General features: G+C 42.7%; 1 protein-coding gene across 2 annotated transcripts in view; it reads left to right on the top strand.

Moving 5' to 3' along the window:
• Positions 1-16,959, top strand: part of BLVRA (biliverdin reductase A) — a 45,922-nt gene that overhangs the window by 2,079 nt on the left and 26,884 nt on the right. Inside the window, exons 1-3 of one of the 2 annotated variants that reach the window (XM_055590715.1) lie at positions 1,120-1,258; positions 1,980-2,160; positions 10,207-10,239. In XM_055590715.1, coding sequence (XP_055446690.1) covers positions 2,110-2,160; positions 10,207-10,239 — 84 coding nt within the window. In that variant the 5' untranslated portion in view covers positions 1,120-1,258; positions 1,980-2,109. Of the gene's footprint in view, positions 1-1,119; positions 1,259-1,979; positions 2,161-10,206; positions 10,240-16,959 lie in introns of those variants that run through there. The other variant, XM_055590716.1, reaches the window with a different exon arrangement.

Raw genomic sequence — 16,959 nt, 5'->3', positions numbered from 1 at the left:
GGGTTGGGAGGGATGGAATCAGTGAATATGGCATAATAGCTTCTGTTTAGAGTTTTAAATAATTATATAAATGTTAACTAACCTTTATTGCAAAATTTATTTTTATTTATTTATTTTTTTTTTTTTTTAGCAAAATTTATTTTATTAACTTTTTTGGACTGCGCTGGGTCTTCGTTGCTTAGTTGCAACGTGGCATGTGGAATCTTGGTTCCCTGACCAGGGATCAAACCTACATCCCATGCATTGAAAGGTGGATTCTTAACCACTGGACCACCAGGGAAGTCCCGCAAAATTTAAAATATATAGATAACCACAAAGAAATCACTAAAAATTCTACCACTCAGAGACATCTTTACAATTAATATTTTGATGTGTGTTTTTCCAGACTTTTGCCCCATGTAGTCATTTTATTTTCCTTGTTAGGCCCCAAAGTATCAGCTCCCTTCAAGAAAGGAAAATTCAGCCTAGGGGGTAAAGGTCATTTTTACCTTAACTCTTGGACCTCTCAGGCCAGCACCTGGCCCTGTCTGAGAAGGTCACCATCTCCCCAATCCTTCCCCCATTCTTTGTTGAGTCAGTGTGAGCACAGGTTGGAAAAGAATTTCCAGACATAGAGCATTTCAGAAGGGAATGAGTTTATTAAGAGCAAAGAGCAGAGATAATGTGAGCACAGTGGGCTGACCTCCTGACAGACCAGGGAAAGCCAACAATTTTCATGAGTTAATAGCCAATTTTTATAGCCTCAAGATGAAAAAAATTCCTGCTGAAAGGTTGGTGTTAGATGATTGATTGGGACGCTATAGTGTGTTTACAGGAGTGGGCATCTTTGCCTAATTGGGAGTCAGGAAGCTTGTCAGTGATATCAGGGGCTTTGGGCAACAGTTACAAAGGGGCTCAATCAGCTTTGGAGGTGACTTGGGTTCTGGGCTCCACTTCTGAGGCCTTGGTGCAAGGCACCTGGGACCTGGGGCAGGACTCAACATACTTCTGCCAGTGGCCTGGCTTGAGAGCAGTGGTTATAGGCATCTGAGAGCATTTTAGAGAGGAGGAAAGTCGCAGCTGTGAGTCGTTCTGCAGGAGGAGTAATCAACCTCGGAACTGTTGATATTTGGGCCTGGATAACTCCTTGTTGTGGGAGGCTGTCCCATGCATTAGAAGATGGTTAGCAGCATGCTGGCTCACTTCCCACTTCTCGTTCTAACAATCAGAAATGTTGATTGAGACCATTGGGTTAACGGAAATTGCCATATTATTCATGGTATGCTCTAGAGAGGTTCATATTCCAGTTTGCGCTTAGAAGAAAGACTAAGATGGAAAGAGAGGCATAGTTTAAGCCAAGGAAGCTGTTTAGTCCTAGCTGTACCATTCATTTACGGTGAGATTTTGGTGGGCAAGTATATTGGTTAGAATGGAAACAGGAAAAAAAAAACACAAAAATGCAAGACATTTTTGAAGGGACTCTATAGAAGAGGGGGTAGGTTTCACGGAACCAACAAATGACAGTGAGGCACCCAGGTAAGAGGGTTGGTGGGGTGCCATCCCCACCCCGGTCTGAAGGGGCAGGGAAGGGACTGTGGCTCCAGAGCTTGGAGGTGAGTGTGGGCGTGGAGCTCCCAAGGAGGGCTCGCCCTCCAGGGCTGCAGGGGGACCTTGGCAGAAGTCAGCCACTGCTGGACCACCAACTTGGTGGGACAGGACAAGTCGGGGATAAGTTCACCAGCCTCTCCTTTTGTCCAAACCCCGTACTGCTCAGCCACATGACTGGCTACTCAATCAAGAGACGAGGTGTTGGGGCAAAGTATAGTGACTTTTTGGAAACCCAGCAGACAGAGAAGATGGTAACCTAGTGTCCCAAGGAACCGTCTTACCCCTGAGTTAGAATTCAGGCTTCAAAGGGGGCAGGGGTGTAGCTAGTTGTTGCAGAAGTCTTGGTGCGGACCAGACCAGGAAGGGAATGTGATAATCCTTTGCTCTTGCAGCTGTCCCTGTAGGTCTGCTGTCAACCTCCAACAGGACCAGTGTGATCCTCTGTTGTGCAACTTTTTATCTTTATATAAATGAAAACTATTAGGCCTTGAAAGATCAAGCCTGGGAGGCAAAGCCTTGAGAATGTGCTGCCTTGCATATTTCAGGCCAGAGGCAACATTGTTTTGCAAAGAGGTAAGATCCAGAGTGACCAAGCAGGGAGTCAGGTTTGTTCTGTGTTACACCTTTCCCCTCCTCTGATCTCCCTCTCTGGCCAGTGCCAAGTGGAAGCTGGAGGGTGAAGCAGGCAGGAGACGCAGCATAGGGAGGTCAGCCAGTTCCTGAGGTGGGAGGAGGAGGGCAGATGGAGAACCACCAGCAGCAAGTGATTTAAAGTCTTCCTGTCTCTGCAGATGAAAGTTGGAGGGCTCTAACTTCTTAAGGGTTGCTGTGGGAATAAAAGGCGATAGGCAAAAATGTTTTTGAAAAAGAAAACACAATCACATGTAGCCTCTGCTGCTTTTGATCTCTGGCTGTTTTAAGTGGTAATGTCAAGTCATGTTGTTTTAGCTAAGGCAGGATTTTTTTCTTTCCAGTTTTATTGAGGTATAATTGACAAAAACATTCTAAGATACTTAAAGTGTATATAGTGTGATGATTTGATATACAGATAACATTATGAAAGTATTCTCTCCATGGAGTGAACTAATACACATTTACTGGTTTTGGTGAGAACATTTAGGTTCTGCTCTTAGCAAATTTCAATCATACATGACTGTTATCAACTGTAGTTACCATGTTTTACATTAGATCCTCAGACCTTATTCATGTTGTAGCTAAAAATTTTGTACCTTTTTACCTATCTCTCCCTATTTCCCCTACACTGGGTACCAGTTTTCTAATAGATTCCATTCATTAAGTGATGGAATCACTTATAAGTGATACCATGCATTAGTTGTCTTTCTCTGCCTGGCTTATTTCACTTAGCATGGTGCTATCTGAATTCACCTATATTGTCTCAAATAACAATATTTTCTTCCCTTTTTAAGGCTGAATAATATTCCATATAGAGTTGTCCCTCACTCTCTGTAGGGCATTGGTTCCAGGAGCCCCTGTGGATACCAAAATCTTTGGGTCCTCAAGTCCCTTGTATAAAATGGTGCAATATAATGAATATAGTCAGTTTCCTTATCTGTGCATTACACATCCTTAGGTATGCAGGGCTGACTCTATATGAATCACAGTTTTATCCTTTCATTGTCTGCACTTAGGTCTTGGCTATTGTAAATAATGCTGCAGTGAACATGGGAGTACATATATATCTCTTTGAGATAATAATTTTGTTTCCTTTGGATGTATACCCAGAAGTGGGATTGCTGGATCATCAGATCAGATCAGATCAGTCGCTCAGTCGTGTCCAACTCTTTGCGACCCCATGAATTGCAGCACGCCAGGCCTCCCTGTCCATCACCAACTCCCGGAGTTCACCCAGACTCACGTCCATCGAGTCAGTGATGCCATCCAGCCATCTCATCCTCTGTCGTCCCCTTCTCCTCCTGCCCCCAATCCCTCCCAGCATCAGAGTCTTTTCCAATGAGTCAACTCTTCACATGAGGTGGCCAAAGTACTGGAGTTTCAGCTTCAGCATCATTCCTTCCAAAGAAATCCCAGGGCTGATCTCCTTCAGAATGGACTGGGTGGATCTCCTTGCAGCCCAAGGGACTCTCAAGAGTCTTCTCCAACACCACAGTTCAAAAGCATCAATTCTTTGGCGCTCAGCCTTCTTCACAGTCCAACTCTCACATCCATACATGACCGCAGGAAAAACCATAGCCTTGACTAGACGGACCTTTGTTGGCAAAGTAATGTCTCTGCTTTTGAATATGCTATCTAGGTTGGTCATAACTTTCCTTCCAAGGAGTAAGCAATTTTAGACATAAATAAATAGTTAGAAACCAGGGTTACACAGATTCTTCCCTGGTGGAAGATTTATATTCCTTTGTCCCAGCCCCAACACACTTGTCATTTGTGCTGTGCTCGGATGTTCCAGCAGTTCATGGTTTCCAAAAGCACTTGGCCAGAAAGAACTAATCTCAGCAATAGGGGACCAAGGTTTTGACCTGGACTTTCTTGGGTATCAGTGCCTAACAGCATGTATGGGCCCTGGAATGTCCTTCTCTCAACCCACCTTTAAAATTGAGTTACACTCAGATTGTATTGCTTGCAATTATTTGAGTGAATAAGCTGCTCTTTTAAAGGACGGATATACCCTTGTTAGCAAATTGTTTCTGTTTTGTTTTGCTTTCCCCAGATCCTGTGGGAAAGCAGTAAAGTTCATATGTTTTATAGACTTTTTATAGGAAAGCTTTTCTGGAAGTTCTTATTAGAAAGGGAAGGCAAGCTTTAAGCAGGTTATTTATGCCAAAGTGTTGACTTTTTTCAATTAACTTTCTAGTGAACCACTGCAGCCTGAGCTGTCATTTGTAATTATGCAGTAATTCAAAAACTAATTTGAGATTCTTTTTCTGTTTTCTTTAAGTGGCTTCTCCTACAGAGGCATACCATATATTTCTGGGTGGGAAGGCTGAATGATTTATCGTAATTTATCAGTTTGATGCAGTCACAAGCACAGTCCCTGTGGAATTTTTTTTCTTAACTTGACAAAGCTGTTCTAAATTTAATCTAGAAGTCTGAGTGAGCAAGAATAGATAAGAATATGGAACAATTTAATGGGAGAACTTGAACCAGCAGAAAGCAGAATATGTTGTAAAGCACCAGTCCTATAAATAATATAGTATAGGTATGGAAATCGGGGTCAATAATGATGTGAAAGAAAGAATGACCATATTCATAAGAATTTAAATATGAGCCACTGGGGGAAAGAATGAATCTTTATGAGAATAAATAAATTTATGAGAATAAATGATATGAGAACAATTTACCTATTTGGGGAGATTACAGTAGTCTTCTCTTATGCTATATACCAAACAACTTAGATTGATTAAAACCCTCTGTGGTGTTGGAGAAGACTCTTGAGAGTCCCTTGGACTGCAAGGAGATCCAACCAGTCCATTCTGAAGGAGATCAGCCCTGGGATTTCTTTGGAAGGAATGATGCTGAAGCTGAAACTCCAGTACTTTGGCCACCTCATGTGAAGAGTTGACTCATTGGAAAAGACTCTGATGCTGGGAGGGATTGGGGGCAGGAGGAGAAGGGGACGACAGAGGATGAGATGGCTGGATGGCATCACTGACTCGATGGACGTGAGTCTGAGTGAACTCCGGGAGTTGGTGATGGACAGGGAGGCCTGGCGTGCTGCGATTTCATGGGGTCGCAAAGTGTCAGACACGACTGAGTGACTGAACTGAACTGAAACATGTAAATAAAGGGGGAAAAAGTTAAAAATCTAAAAGAAAAAATGTATATATAAGTCTTTCTAAACATAATGCTAAAAGTCAGAAACTTAAAGGCTTTAAGCTTTTAAATATTAAAATGTTTTCAATATTCTTAAAATATTAAACCCTTGAAATAAAAATCAAACAAAAGTAAATCTTGCACCCCAGTGATTTTTGCAGCACTATTTACAATAGCTAAGATATAGAAGCAGCCTAAACAGGGGAAAGGATAAAAAAGATGTGGTACATATATCCAATGGAATATTACTCAACCATAAAAAAGAACAAAATAGTGCCATTTGCAGCAACATGCGTGGACCTAGAGATTATGATACTAAGTGAAGTAAGTCAGAGAAAGAGAAATATAATATAGTATCACTCATATGTGTAATCTAATTTTAAAAAGGATGTTGCTGTTCAGTCACTAAGTTGTCTGACTCTGCGACCCCATGGATTGCAGCACACCAGGCTTACCTGTCTTCCACCATCTCCTGGAGTTTGCTCAAAACTTATGTCAACTGAGTCAGTGATACCATCAAACCATCTCATCTTTCATATTAAAAAGGATACAAATAAACTTATTTATAAAACAGAAACAGACTCACAAATTTCTAAAACAAACTTATAATTACCAAAGGGAAAATGTTGGGGGGAAGGGATAAATTAGGAGTCTGGGATTAACATACATAACATACACTCACTACTATAAGATAGATAACAACAAGGACCTATTGTATAGCACAGGGAACTCTACTCAATATTCTGTAATAATGTACAAGGGTAAAGAATCTGAAAAAGAATGCATATCTGTGTGTCTATAACTGATACACTTTGCTGCACCCCTGAAACTAACACAACAACGTAGATCAACTATGCTCCAAGAAAAATAAAAGAGAACAAAAAATAAAGTAAATCTTCTTGTTATAGAGTTAGGTCTTAGATCTTTTAGAATATGTTAAAATATAGAATAAAGTCCTCCTTGGGTTCTGTTCATACTGTAATGGTCTTGGCAGGACAGTGGGGAAAATGGGCAGGGCAGGTGTTAAAAGGTGGCCTGGAGTTGCTGCCTCCCCCAACAGTGCCATCTTATTACAAAGGAAGTTGAGACTTGGAGGAGGAGGAGAATGGAAAGAATCTGTCCACGATACTCCTGCTGAATGTGCTTTGTAAATGATAATACAGTTCATCCTTGGTGGTAGATTGCTGGTGCCTAGGGTGGTAGGATTTCCAGGTGGAGTTCTTTCTCATGTATGTGTAGCTCTGCAAATTGTTTCTGTTTTGTTTTGCTTTCCCCAGATCCTGTGGGAAAGCAGTAAAGTTCATATGTTTTATAGACTTTTTATAGGAAAGCTTTTCTGGAAGTTCTTATTAGAAAGGGAAGGCAAGCTATAGTATTTCTACAAGAACAAAGGATTTACCCTTTGGCGTCCACCTGAAACCATCACAACTTTTAATCAGCTATACTTCAATATAAAATAAAGAGTTAAAGAAAAAAAGAGGACAAAGGACTCAGGGCAATTTACTGATTTCTCCTGAATGTGGTTTGGGGTCTAGAGACAGAAATAGAAAGCAATGGTTATTACAAAATATTGAATATAGTTCTCTATGCTATACAGTACGTCTTTATTTATCTGTTTCATATATAGGAGTGTGTATATGTTAATCCCAAACTGCTAATTTATCCCTCACCCTATTTCCCCTTTGGTAACTGTAAGTTTGTTTTCTGTGTCTGTGAGTCTATTTCTGAGGGGTTTTTTTTTTCTGTTTTGTAAATAAGTTCACATATCATTTTTTAGATTCCACATATAAATGATATTATATGGTATTTATTTTTCTCTGACTTATTTCACTTAATATGATAATTATTAACTCTGGGTCCATTCATGTTGCTGCAAATGGCATTATTTCAATTCTTTTTATGGCTGAGTATTATTCCATTGTATATTTCCTCATCTTCTTTATCCATTCCTCTGTCGATGAATATTTAGGTTCCTTCCATGTTTTGGCTATTACATATAAATTTTGTGTGTATATGTGTGATATATATAATTGAATCACTTTGCTGTGCACCTTAAACTAACAACATTGTAAGTTAACTGTTAAATCTTGAAAAAAAATTTGTAATTAAAAAAAAGGGGGAAGCAGCAGAATTGCTAGGTCAGAGTTCATTTGCTTACATTTGGAATTTTAATGGATGTTGCTAAACTGCTGTCTGTGGAGATACCTATCTATAGTTCCCCAGTGATGTTAAGGAATTCACTGGTGGTCTAGTGGTTAGGACTCCGCACTTTCACTGCTGGGGTCCTGGGTTCAATCTCTGGTTGGGGAACTAAGATCCTACAAGCTGCAAAACATGGCAAAAAAAAAATCAAAGATATTTGACTAACACTCTGTGGCAAACGTTCTGAATTCTTTGTCAGTCTGATAGAGCATCTGGGTAAAGTCATTTCACAACTGAGGTTGAGCACTGTTTCAGGAGTCACCAGATTTTCCTATTTGGGGAATCAGTGAGCATTATAGAACTAGAAGAGACGTTAGAGATGAAGTCCAGCCGTTCAGCCTACAAATGGGGAACCTGTTTGACCGGGGTCACTTGAGCAGTCCTTGACTGAAGCCAGATCAAACCCTGTATCTCCTGTTTATTATAGCAGCTCTCTGGCTGAGTGTCAGACAGCCCTGGAAAGGCCTCTGGAGCATTCTGGGTTTGGCTCCAGAGCCAGAAAGCTGAAAGTTATAGCTCAGAACCACAACACGATGACTGTGAGGCCAAGTGCTTTAACCTACCCTGAACTTCAGGTCCCTCGTATGTAACGTGGAGTTGATATTATTAGCCTTTTTGTCAGTTTTCAAAGATTAGGTTCATGTAGATAAAGTAGCTGACCCAGTCCTCTCACAACTGTTATCCACCTCCTTGTGTTTGTTATCTGACTTTCCCACCCACATGTAAGCCCCAAGGGACACTCACACTAACATTCTCAACCGTATAAGTAACTTGCCATAGAGTGATGGAGAGGAATCTGTGAGGGGCAGGCTCCTCTGGGAGCCCCTGTAGTCTAGACCATTGCCCAGAACACATCCTTGACTTAGTTCTGGCTTTTTCTGGCTTTGCCATCAGTGTCTTGGTTATTCTTTGGAGGTATTTTATGAACAAGAAGACATCACGCCCATACTGACTCCCGAGGACCTGAGAAGAAAGCTCACCCTCTTTATCACTCACTCTCTGCTTTTTAGGGTCTGATTTCTAACAAGTTCCTCTGTTCAGATTTTCCAGGAAACTTAAAAAGCTTCCGTATGGCCAGAAGAGAGACAACATGTGTACTGACCAGCTTGGGTCATGAGACCCACTGTCAAAAGCAGGAAGAAGGAACAGGAAGGGAGGAGGGAAGGGAATTACTGAAAACCAGTTATTTTCAACACATAGCCTGGGGTGTTGATAGCTGAAGATTGCCAGGAGTCAAGGCTTTTAAAGATGGGTATTATTTTTGCTGTTGCTAGTCAGTTCGTTTCACTACGCGTAACCCTCTCATATTCTGAAAGAGAATAAAATCAAATGCAGGACTGGTCCAAGGACAGGGGCTACCTCAGCCTCCCTTTCTGGAGGCCCTGGAGGGCTCTCCTTCCCCTTCTCGGCTCCTCAGGAGCATCCTTTTTGTTGGCATCCCGGACAACCCCTCACCCCAGATGGAAGGGCTGGAGAGGCTTCCTTAGTCCCTTCTCTATCACTTCTGTCCCCCCACCCTCACTCACCATCCTAGTTAAAATCAAGTGAAAATTCTAACTGCTCTGAAAATGAATGAGAAAGTTCACTCTTTGGGACCCATTCATTCTGCTCTCAATTCTAGTGATTCTCCAAGAGTGGTTCTCTGACCGTCTGAGCACGGTCTCCTAGATGCCTGTTGAAAATGCACACTCTTAGCCTCCCTCCCCTGTAGAAGCTCTGGGGGTGCAACCCAGAAAAGCGCATTTCCAACAGGCAGCCCCAGGAGTCCATTAAAGTTTGAAACCCCCAAATTTTGGAACCCCACTATTCTGTACAAGTTCCTTATTTCTTTCCCTTCTCTCTCTTGTTTCCCCTCATCTTCTCTTTTTCTTTCCTTATTCCTTGTGACTCTTGCTCCCCTGTTTCCTCCCTTCTTCCTCCTCCTTAATGCCAAGGCTTCAGAGCAGCCCACTGAACTATTTTTTTTTTTAACTTTTATTGGAGTATAGTTCATTTACAATATTGTAGTAGTTGCAGGTGTACAGCAAAGTGAATCAATTACAATATATATACACATATATCCACTCTTTTTTAGATTCTTTTCTCATATAAGTCACTACAGAATATTGAGTATAGAGTTTCCTGTGCTATACAGTAGGTCCTTAGTAGTTAGCTATCTTATACATAGTAGTGTATATGCATCAGTCCTGATTTTTTAACATATTTAAGTCCCTGGGAAACTCAGCGAGGAGGGAAAAAAGAAGGTATATATTTCTTACTGCCTTGTTTGTCCCCATAAAAGAAGGGTAGACAGGAAGCTACCCTCTCCAAGCCCCAACCTTGGGAAATGCATCATTGTTTTAAGCACACAGAGGCATCCCTTCCAATATAGGAGAAAACCTTAGAGGTTGGCAGTATCCTTTAGAGAAACAGTACTGGTATGATGTCCCAGGGGCCCAGCGAGTACCTGCCTCAGAACAGACACCTGGGTCCCCTCACTGGAGGGCAAGGTTTGAAGGCATTTGAGGGAGATGGAGACAATTGGACAGGAAGTGGGGGAGAAGGGGTGGTGATCAAGGAGAGTGTCTGCGCAGAGTTGGGGGCAAGTGCCACCAAGGTCCTGAACTTCTGCTTTTGTTTTCACAGCTTCTACAGAAAGAGACCAAGATGAACACAGAGGTGAGTTCTCTAAGAGGACCGATTTAAGGATCCTTTTCTTGCAACATGCCTTATTTTTCCTTCACAGAGCGTCTTTCCCCCCAGAGCTTTTGGAAACATCAGCACAAACTTAAAAACATGTCCCCTGCATCCTGCCATGCACGTGGCTCTGGGTGATATGGGAAAAATTAGGCCCTTCTGAGCTCTTATCTGTGTCTGTCCAGCTTCAGTTAGATTAGAATTTATCTTCCTCAGTTAATCCTGAAACAACACTCATGTGCTGGGGTGGAGTGGGCTACAATGGAGCATGGCAGCCGCTGGGCCCTAGTGTTATTCTGGGGACAATTAACTCTGCTTAGAAGGACCTTCCTCTGCATCACCTCCCCTGTATTCTCGCTTCCACTGAACCTGTTCTTCAGTCCAGTGAGGTGCCTTGTTTGTTTGTACCTTTGTTTTTTTCCTGACCAATCAGCCCTTTCTGCTTTCACTGCCTTCAGTTCCAGCTAGACCCTGGGGTCTTCTCCCCTACCACTGCTGTGCTCATGCCCCAGCTCCTTTCCCCTTGTCTTCCTGATCCTGCATGGCCAGCCCAGAGGCCATGCCAAGAGGAGGGTGGTCTTGGGTGACTGGCACAGTTTCATGCTATTTGCAGCTGACAAACTTCTCAAAACCCTCATCAGGGTACTCAGCATGCCCACCAGGCCCCCTCATGGCTGCCAGCAGTGGTTGGGGCTACATGCATCCTCATTCACTCTGAGTGGGAGAAAGAGATGGATTCCTGCAGCTCTCCCAGAAGAGTGGGAGCCTCCTTTCTTAAAGTTCCACCAAGTGCCTTTTTAGGCCTCATTGGCCAGATCTGGGTCACATGCCCATTCCTGGACCAATTACTGTGTCAGAGGAGCCAGGATTTTCTCAGCTAGAGCATCTTCTCCTCTACCCCAGAGCTGGATCTGGGAAGAAGGAAGGGGAATGGACTTCAGGAAAGGACCCACTGCATCCCATCCCAGACATTTCTTGTGAATGTGAGTCGATTGAAAAAAATGCAAAGTTGAGAATTACGTTTTATGGGAAGACTTACTGAGAACTTAAGCCTGGGCTACGGCCTCTCTTATAGCTCTGAGGGACTGCTCTAAAGAGGTAAGGGACGTGCCAAGGATATATAGAAGTTTTTGCAAACAAACACACAGAAAAACAGGTAGTTGGAAGGTGATCAAAAGATTACTATTAATGAAAGGAAAACAACTATCTCAAATTAATGAATTTATCACTTTTGTGTGTATGAGAAGATGCAAGAGTCTAGGCTTATTGAAATCATTTTTTTGATATGCACCTTAGCTACCCCAGACCAGTGTCCTACTCCTTCCCATCTCGAGTCCCCTGAGGGTGCGCCGTTGCGGGTAGCTGCAGAGGCTGCTGGCTTGGTAGCCTCAACATCCTTTGTTTACTGGCATGACAAGCAACACTGTCCACACTCAGAACTGAAGACTCTGCTGCCTGTTCAGATTCTGTACCACCTCTCTGAATTCCTCTTTGACCAGCTGCATTGTTCAACTTGTTTCTACTGGTTCTTTCCCATCAGCATTTCCAACTGCTTTAGTTTTTACTTTTTCAGAACGAAACAACACCTGAGGTCTTCTCAAGCTACTGTAATCCTGTTTTCTCATCCATCCCCTTCAGAGGGAGGGTTGTTGACATGCTCAACCTGCTGTAGTCTTTTCCTAGCATTATACTGAAATTCATCTTTAAAAAGTAGTTTTTTAATATAATTCTAAAAGAAACATGTACCTCTATGTTCATAGCAGTACTGTTCACAATAGTCACAATACGGAAGCAACCTAAATGTCCATCGACAGATGAATGGAGAAAGAAGATGTGGTGCATGCATCCGATGGAACACTACTCAGCCGCAAGAAGAAGGAAATAATGCCATTTGCAGCAACACAGACACAACCAAAGATTATCATACTGAAGTGAAGTAAATCAGAAAGAGAAAGACACATACTGTATCACTTGTATGTGGAATCTAAAATATGGCACAAATAAGCCTATCTACAAAACAGAAAGAGACTCATTGACATAGAGAGCATACTTCTGGTTGCCAAGGGCGAAGTGGGGAGGGAGAGATGGACTGGGAGTTTGGGGTTGGTTGATGCAAACTATTACATTTAGAATGGATAAACAACAAGGTCCTAATGTATAGCACTGGGAACTATATCCAATCTCCGGTGATAAACCATAATAGAAAAGAGAATGTATATATGTATAAAACAAAAAGCAAGTTTTTAAACAAAATTCATTTTTGTAGTAGTGTCCATAAACAGACCTAGAACAAAACTCAAAAGCTACAAAATGTTAAATAGTCAAAAGTGAGTGTCCTCACTACCTCATCACCCCAGCCTCCCCTACCCCAGGGTTGACCTCTGTTAACCATTTTCTGGTGCCTCTGCCCTCTTATCCGAAGGCCCCATGACTCGTTCTAATTCTCATGGTCTTGGAAATTGTGCAAAAAGAGTAGAAACTTTGCACTCATATTAAGCTCACGGAGCCTGGCTCAGTAATAATTCTGTTAATCGTCAACTACCCCTTCTGTTCTGTAATTTTGACTTTCCTTCTTTGGTGGCTTTTCTCTCTTAACCTTTTAAAAATATTCCCAGACCATGGGACCCCCTCTAACTAGTCTGCCTCCTCTTCTGCCTTAAACACCCTATGGCTGCCTTCTGTGACCCCCTTCTCACTTCATTTCCTGTCTGATCCCTGGGCAGCCTGACCTGGTCCTCACTGCTCCGGTAAAACATCTCAGAGCTCTCTGTCTCTCTGGAAGTGATACTTCCCTTTGTGAATTGCCATGGCCCTTTAATGATCACTTCTTTTGTGACCTTCCATTCTCTGACTTGGGTAGAGCTGTCTGCGTGCCTCCTTCATCTTAGCATCCTCACGGCATCTGACCTGGTGCCTCAAACACCACGTGTTCTCACTGAGTGGCAGTTGACTCAACAATGGGATGATTCAGAGACTGTCTAGTCATCGTGTACAGCAATCCAGAGCTTGCGTGGATTAGTGAAAATGCAGAGGAAGAGAAACCTGCAGTGACTTGAGGCTGGCTGGAGCGGGGAGGGAGAAGCAGGCTCTCAGCTGCAGTCAGCCCTTTGGTTTCAGAGGATTTGTCCAAGGCAGCAAAGACTCCCAGGATTTCCAGGACGTCACACTGGGTGCCTGATAGAATTTGCAGAGCCCCTGGCCTTTGCCCGGAAGTTCAGACCACAGTGGTCAAGTGAGGCTGGTGGTTGGAGTCTAGCACAGAACATGAGGGTCTAGGTCAGGGTGGGACGGCCGGGTGGAAATGCCCAGTTGGCATTCCTTCCTGGGTCTAGAGCTTGGAGGGGAGGGCAGCTCACCGTGCACGGTGTTGGAACCTTCAGCACAACGGTGGTCGTGGAAACCTTAAGAATGAGAGGCACCCCTCCCCTACTTGGGGAATACGTGGAGGAGAGATCAGGGGGACAGGATTGAACATGGGGGAATGTGCACCACCAGGGTGCAGGATGAAGAGGGAAAGCGGTGACGGGTGAAAAGGAAATCTCTCTGTGAGGTGAGGGAAGACAGGGAAGGAGTGAATTTTAAGAAGGTCCCCTCAAGTATCAAACAGGAGTGAGGTCCAGGAGAATGCCACCTAGGGAAAGCCCTTGAATTTGGCGAAGATCTGAGATGATCTATAATGAGGCAGAGAGGTTTGGTAGTGAAACCCAGATTACAGCTGAACTGGAAGGGTGAGTGAGGAGAGCAGACGCAGCCTGGAGTTGTGGGGTGTCGGCTGATTTGGGGGCAGTGGGCACCATCAGGGGCAGAGCGTCCTGGAGGGCGGACAGCAGAGGACACCCAGCTCTGTGGAAGGGAGCAGGGTGTAAGCCCAACTCTGTACAAACTGTAGAGTTCTCATCTACTCAGAGCATTCCTCGGATTTTCATATCTATCTTAAGTGTTTGTATTTTGGATAACACACATTCACATGATTCAAAATTTTAAAGAATTTCACACACACACACAAAAACTTTATCCTGAGAAGTCCTCTTCTCTCCCAGATACTCTATTCTCATGGTCCAAAGCAACTACCCTTACTGGTTTCTTGTCTGTCCTTCCAGAGAGATTCAAAACATATACAAGTATTGTTTTTCCTTCAGCCATTGCCCCGCCCTCCTTTTTTTTTTTTTTTTAACATACACTAGAGCACATACCTTACACTGGTCTGTATTTTGCTTTTCTCACCCAACAATGTATCTTGGACATCAGTCCCTTCCAGTACATAAAAAACTTTCTTGTTCTTTTTTTATAGCTATGTAGCATTCCATTTTCAAAGTATACCATAATTATTTAACCAGCCTGCTATTGATAACATATACTTTATATTCAGTCTTTTGCTGTTACAAGCAAGGCTGCAATAAACCTGAGTCATTTCACTTATGTATGTGTTTTAAAAATGAATTCCCCCCATGCCCAACAAAGAGTATTTGCATGTTAAATGTTTCCAAGCTGTTCTCCACAAAGGTTGCCTGTTCTCCTCACCCTCCAGCAACATATGAACATGCCTGTTTTTCTATGCCAGCCAATGTATGGTCAAACTTACTGATTCTTGTAAATGAGTGAAAAACATTGGGTTGTCCTTCCTGACTGTTTACAATCGTCATACCCCCTCCTGGAGTGGGAACCTGGCACTTGCCCACATACCTTCCACTTTGAAGTTCTACAGTAATTTTACATTTTCTTCTACCCTCCTTATCTCAAAACAAAATTTTTTTTTTCTGAGTTGGCAGAGCATGTGTTCTTAATCCCGGAATCCCATCATCTAATCTCGAGCTCCAAACACTTAGCTTCTCTGCATCCAAGACAGGGAGAGCTGGCTCACTTTGTGACGATAAGTTGGTCCCCAATTAGTTTTTGAGTCACTTTGCTGTTCTGTCTGTCTCTTTTCTGCATCTTGAAACTATTCCTGTTCCTTTGTTCCTTAAAATGGCACCTCTACAGGGCTAAATAAATAAATGGCAACCCACTCCAGTGTTCTTGCCTGGAGAATCCCAGGGATGGGGGAGCCTGGTGGGCTGCCGTCTGTGGGGTCGCACAGAGTCGGACACAACTGAAGCGACTTAGCAGCAGCAGCAGCGCAGGGCTGAATATATAGTGCATTTTATCAAAAGTTCAAGACAGCAGGGCACAGCAAGACAACTGAAATGGAATTTTAGACATTCTAGAAACCTGTTGCCCACCCCTCCGCTGGGCATATCTCACCATCTCCTTTCTCTGCATACTTCAGCCTCCTGATAATCTACATGCACGTTCCCCTTTCTATTCTTTCCTCCCATTTCCTCTGCTTTCTGCAGGTTCTCACCCTGAAAGTTTTAGCTACTAAATTGCAGAGGAGTTTAGCCATCTCTTTGACTTTTTTTTTTTTTTAAGCATTGTCCCACTCTTTGTGACCCCTATATAGTCTATGGAATTCTCCATGCCAGAATACTGGAGTGGGTAGCCTTTTCCTTCTCCAGAAGATCTTCCCAACCCAGGGATCGAACCCAGGTCTCCCGCATTGCAGACAGATTCGTTACTAACTGAGCCCAATGTTTAGTCTCCTTATATTTGGAGATTTTTCAGTTATTGTTCTGTGACTGATTTCTAGTTTAATTCCATTGTGGTCTCAGATCAGACATTGTATGATTTCTGTGTTTTGAAACTTGTGGAGGTGTATTTTATAACCCGTCTGTCTTGGTGAATGTTTTGTGTATGCTTGAGAAGAATGCATCCTGCTGCTATTGGGTGAAGCAGACTACAGATGCCAGTTTTGTCCAGTTGATTGATAGTGTTGAGTGCGAATGTGTCCTTCCTGATTTTCCTGCCTGTTCGATCTGTCCATTTCTGTTAGAGGGGTATTGGAGTGTGATGCAGCTGATTTTGGATTCATCTATTTCTCTTTGCAGTTCTATCAGATTTCACCTAATGTAGTTCGGTGCCCTTTTGTTAGGTGCACACGTGTTGGACCTTGTTATGTAATGCCCTTCTTGCAATTAACATAACTACTCCTGCTGTCTTTTGTTTATAGTGTTAGCATGATATATTTGTCTCCATCCATTTACTTTTAATCCATATGTGTCTTTATATTTAAAGTGGATTCTTGTAGGCAACATAGAGTTGAGTCTTGATTTTTGGTCCACTCCAACAATCTTTCTTTTAATTGATGCATTTAGACCATTAACATTCAAAGTGATTACTGATATAGGTGGATTAATATTTGTTATTGTTGGCAACCCACTCCAGTATTCTTGCCTGGAAAATCCCATGGACAGAGGAGCTAGTAGGCTACAGTCCACGGGGTCGCAAAGAGTCGGACACGACTGAGCGACTTCACTCTATTCATTGACTTTGTTCTTTGGTCCTGTTTTTGTCTTCCACTCTTCTTCTGCCTTTTGTGATGTAAGCTGAGTATTTTATATAGTTCCATATTCTCTTTTTTCTTAGCATATTGATTATACTTCGTTTTTTAAACTTTTTTATTGGTTGTGCCAGAGCATGCAATATACATTTACAACTAATTCAAATCCACTTTCAAATAATACCTGTACCACTTCACAGGTAGTCTGAGTACTGTAAAATAACAATCATCCCACTCCGTCTTCTTGTCCTGTGGATCCGTGCTGTCATTCATTTCACTAAGAGTCGGACATGACTGAGCGACTTCACTTTCACTTTCCATTTTCA

The sequence above is a fragment of the Bubalus kerabau genome, chromosome 8, assembly GCF_029407905.1.
Source record: "Bubalus kerabau isolate K-KA32 ecotype Philippines breed swamp buffalo chromosome 8, PCC_UOA_SB_1v2, whole genome shotgun sequence".
Lineage (NCBI taxonomy): Eukaryota > Metazoa > Chordata > Mammalia > Artiodactyla > Bovidae > Bubalus > Bubalus kerabau.
Note: the sequence above shows the minus strand (reverse complement) of the source record. Positions and strands in the feature narration are given on the sequence as shown.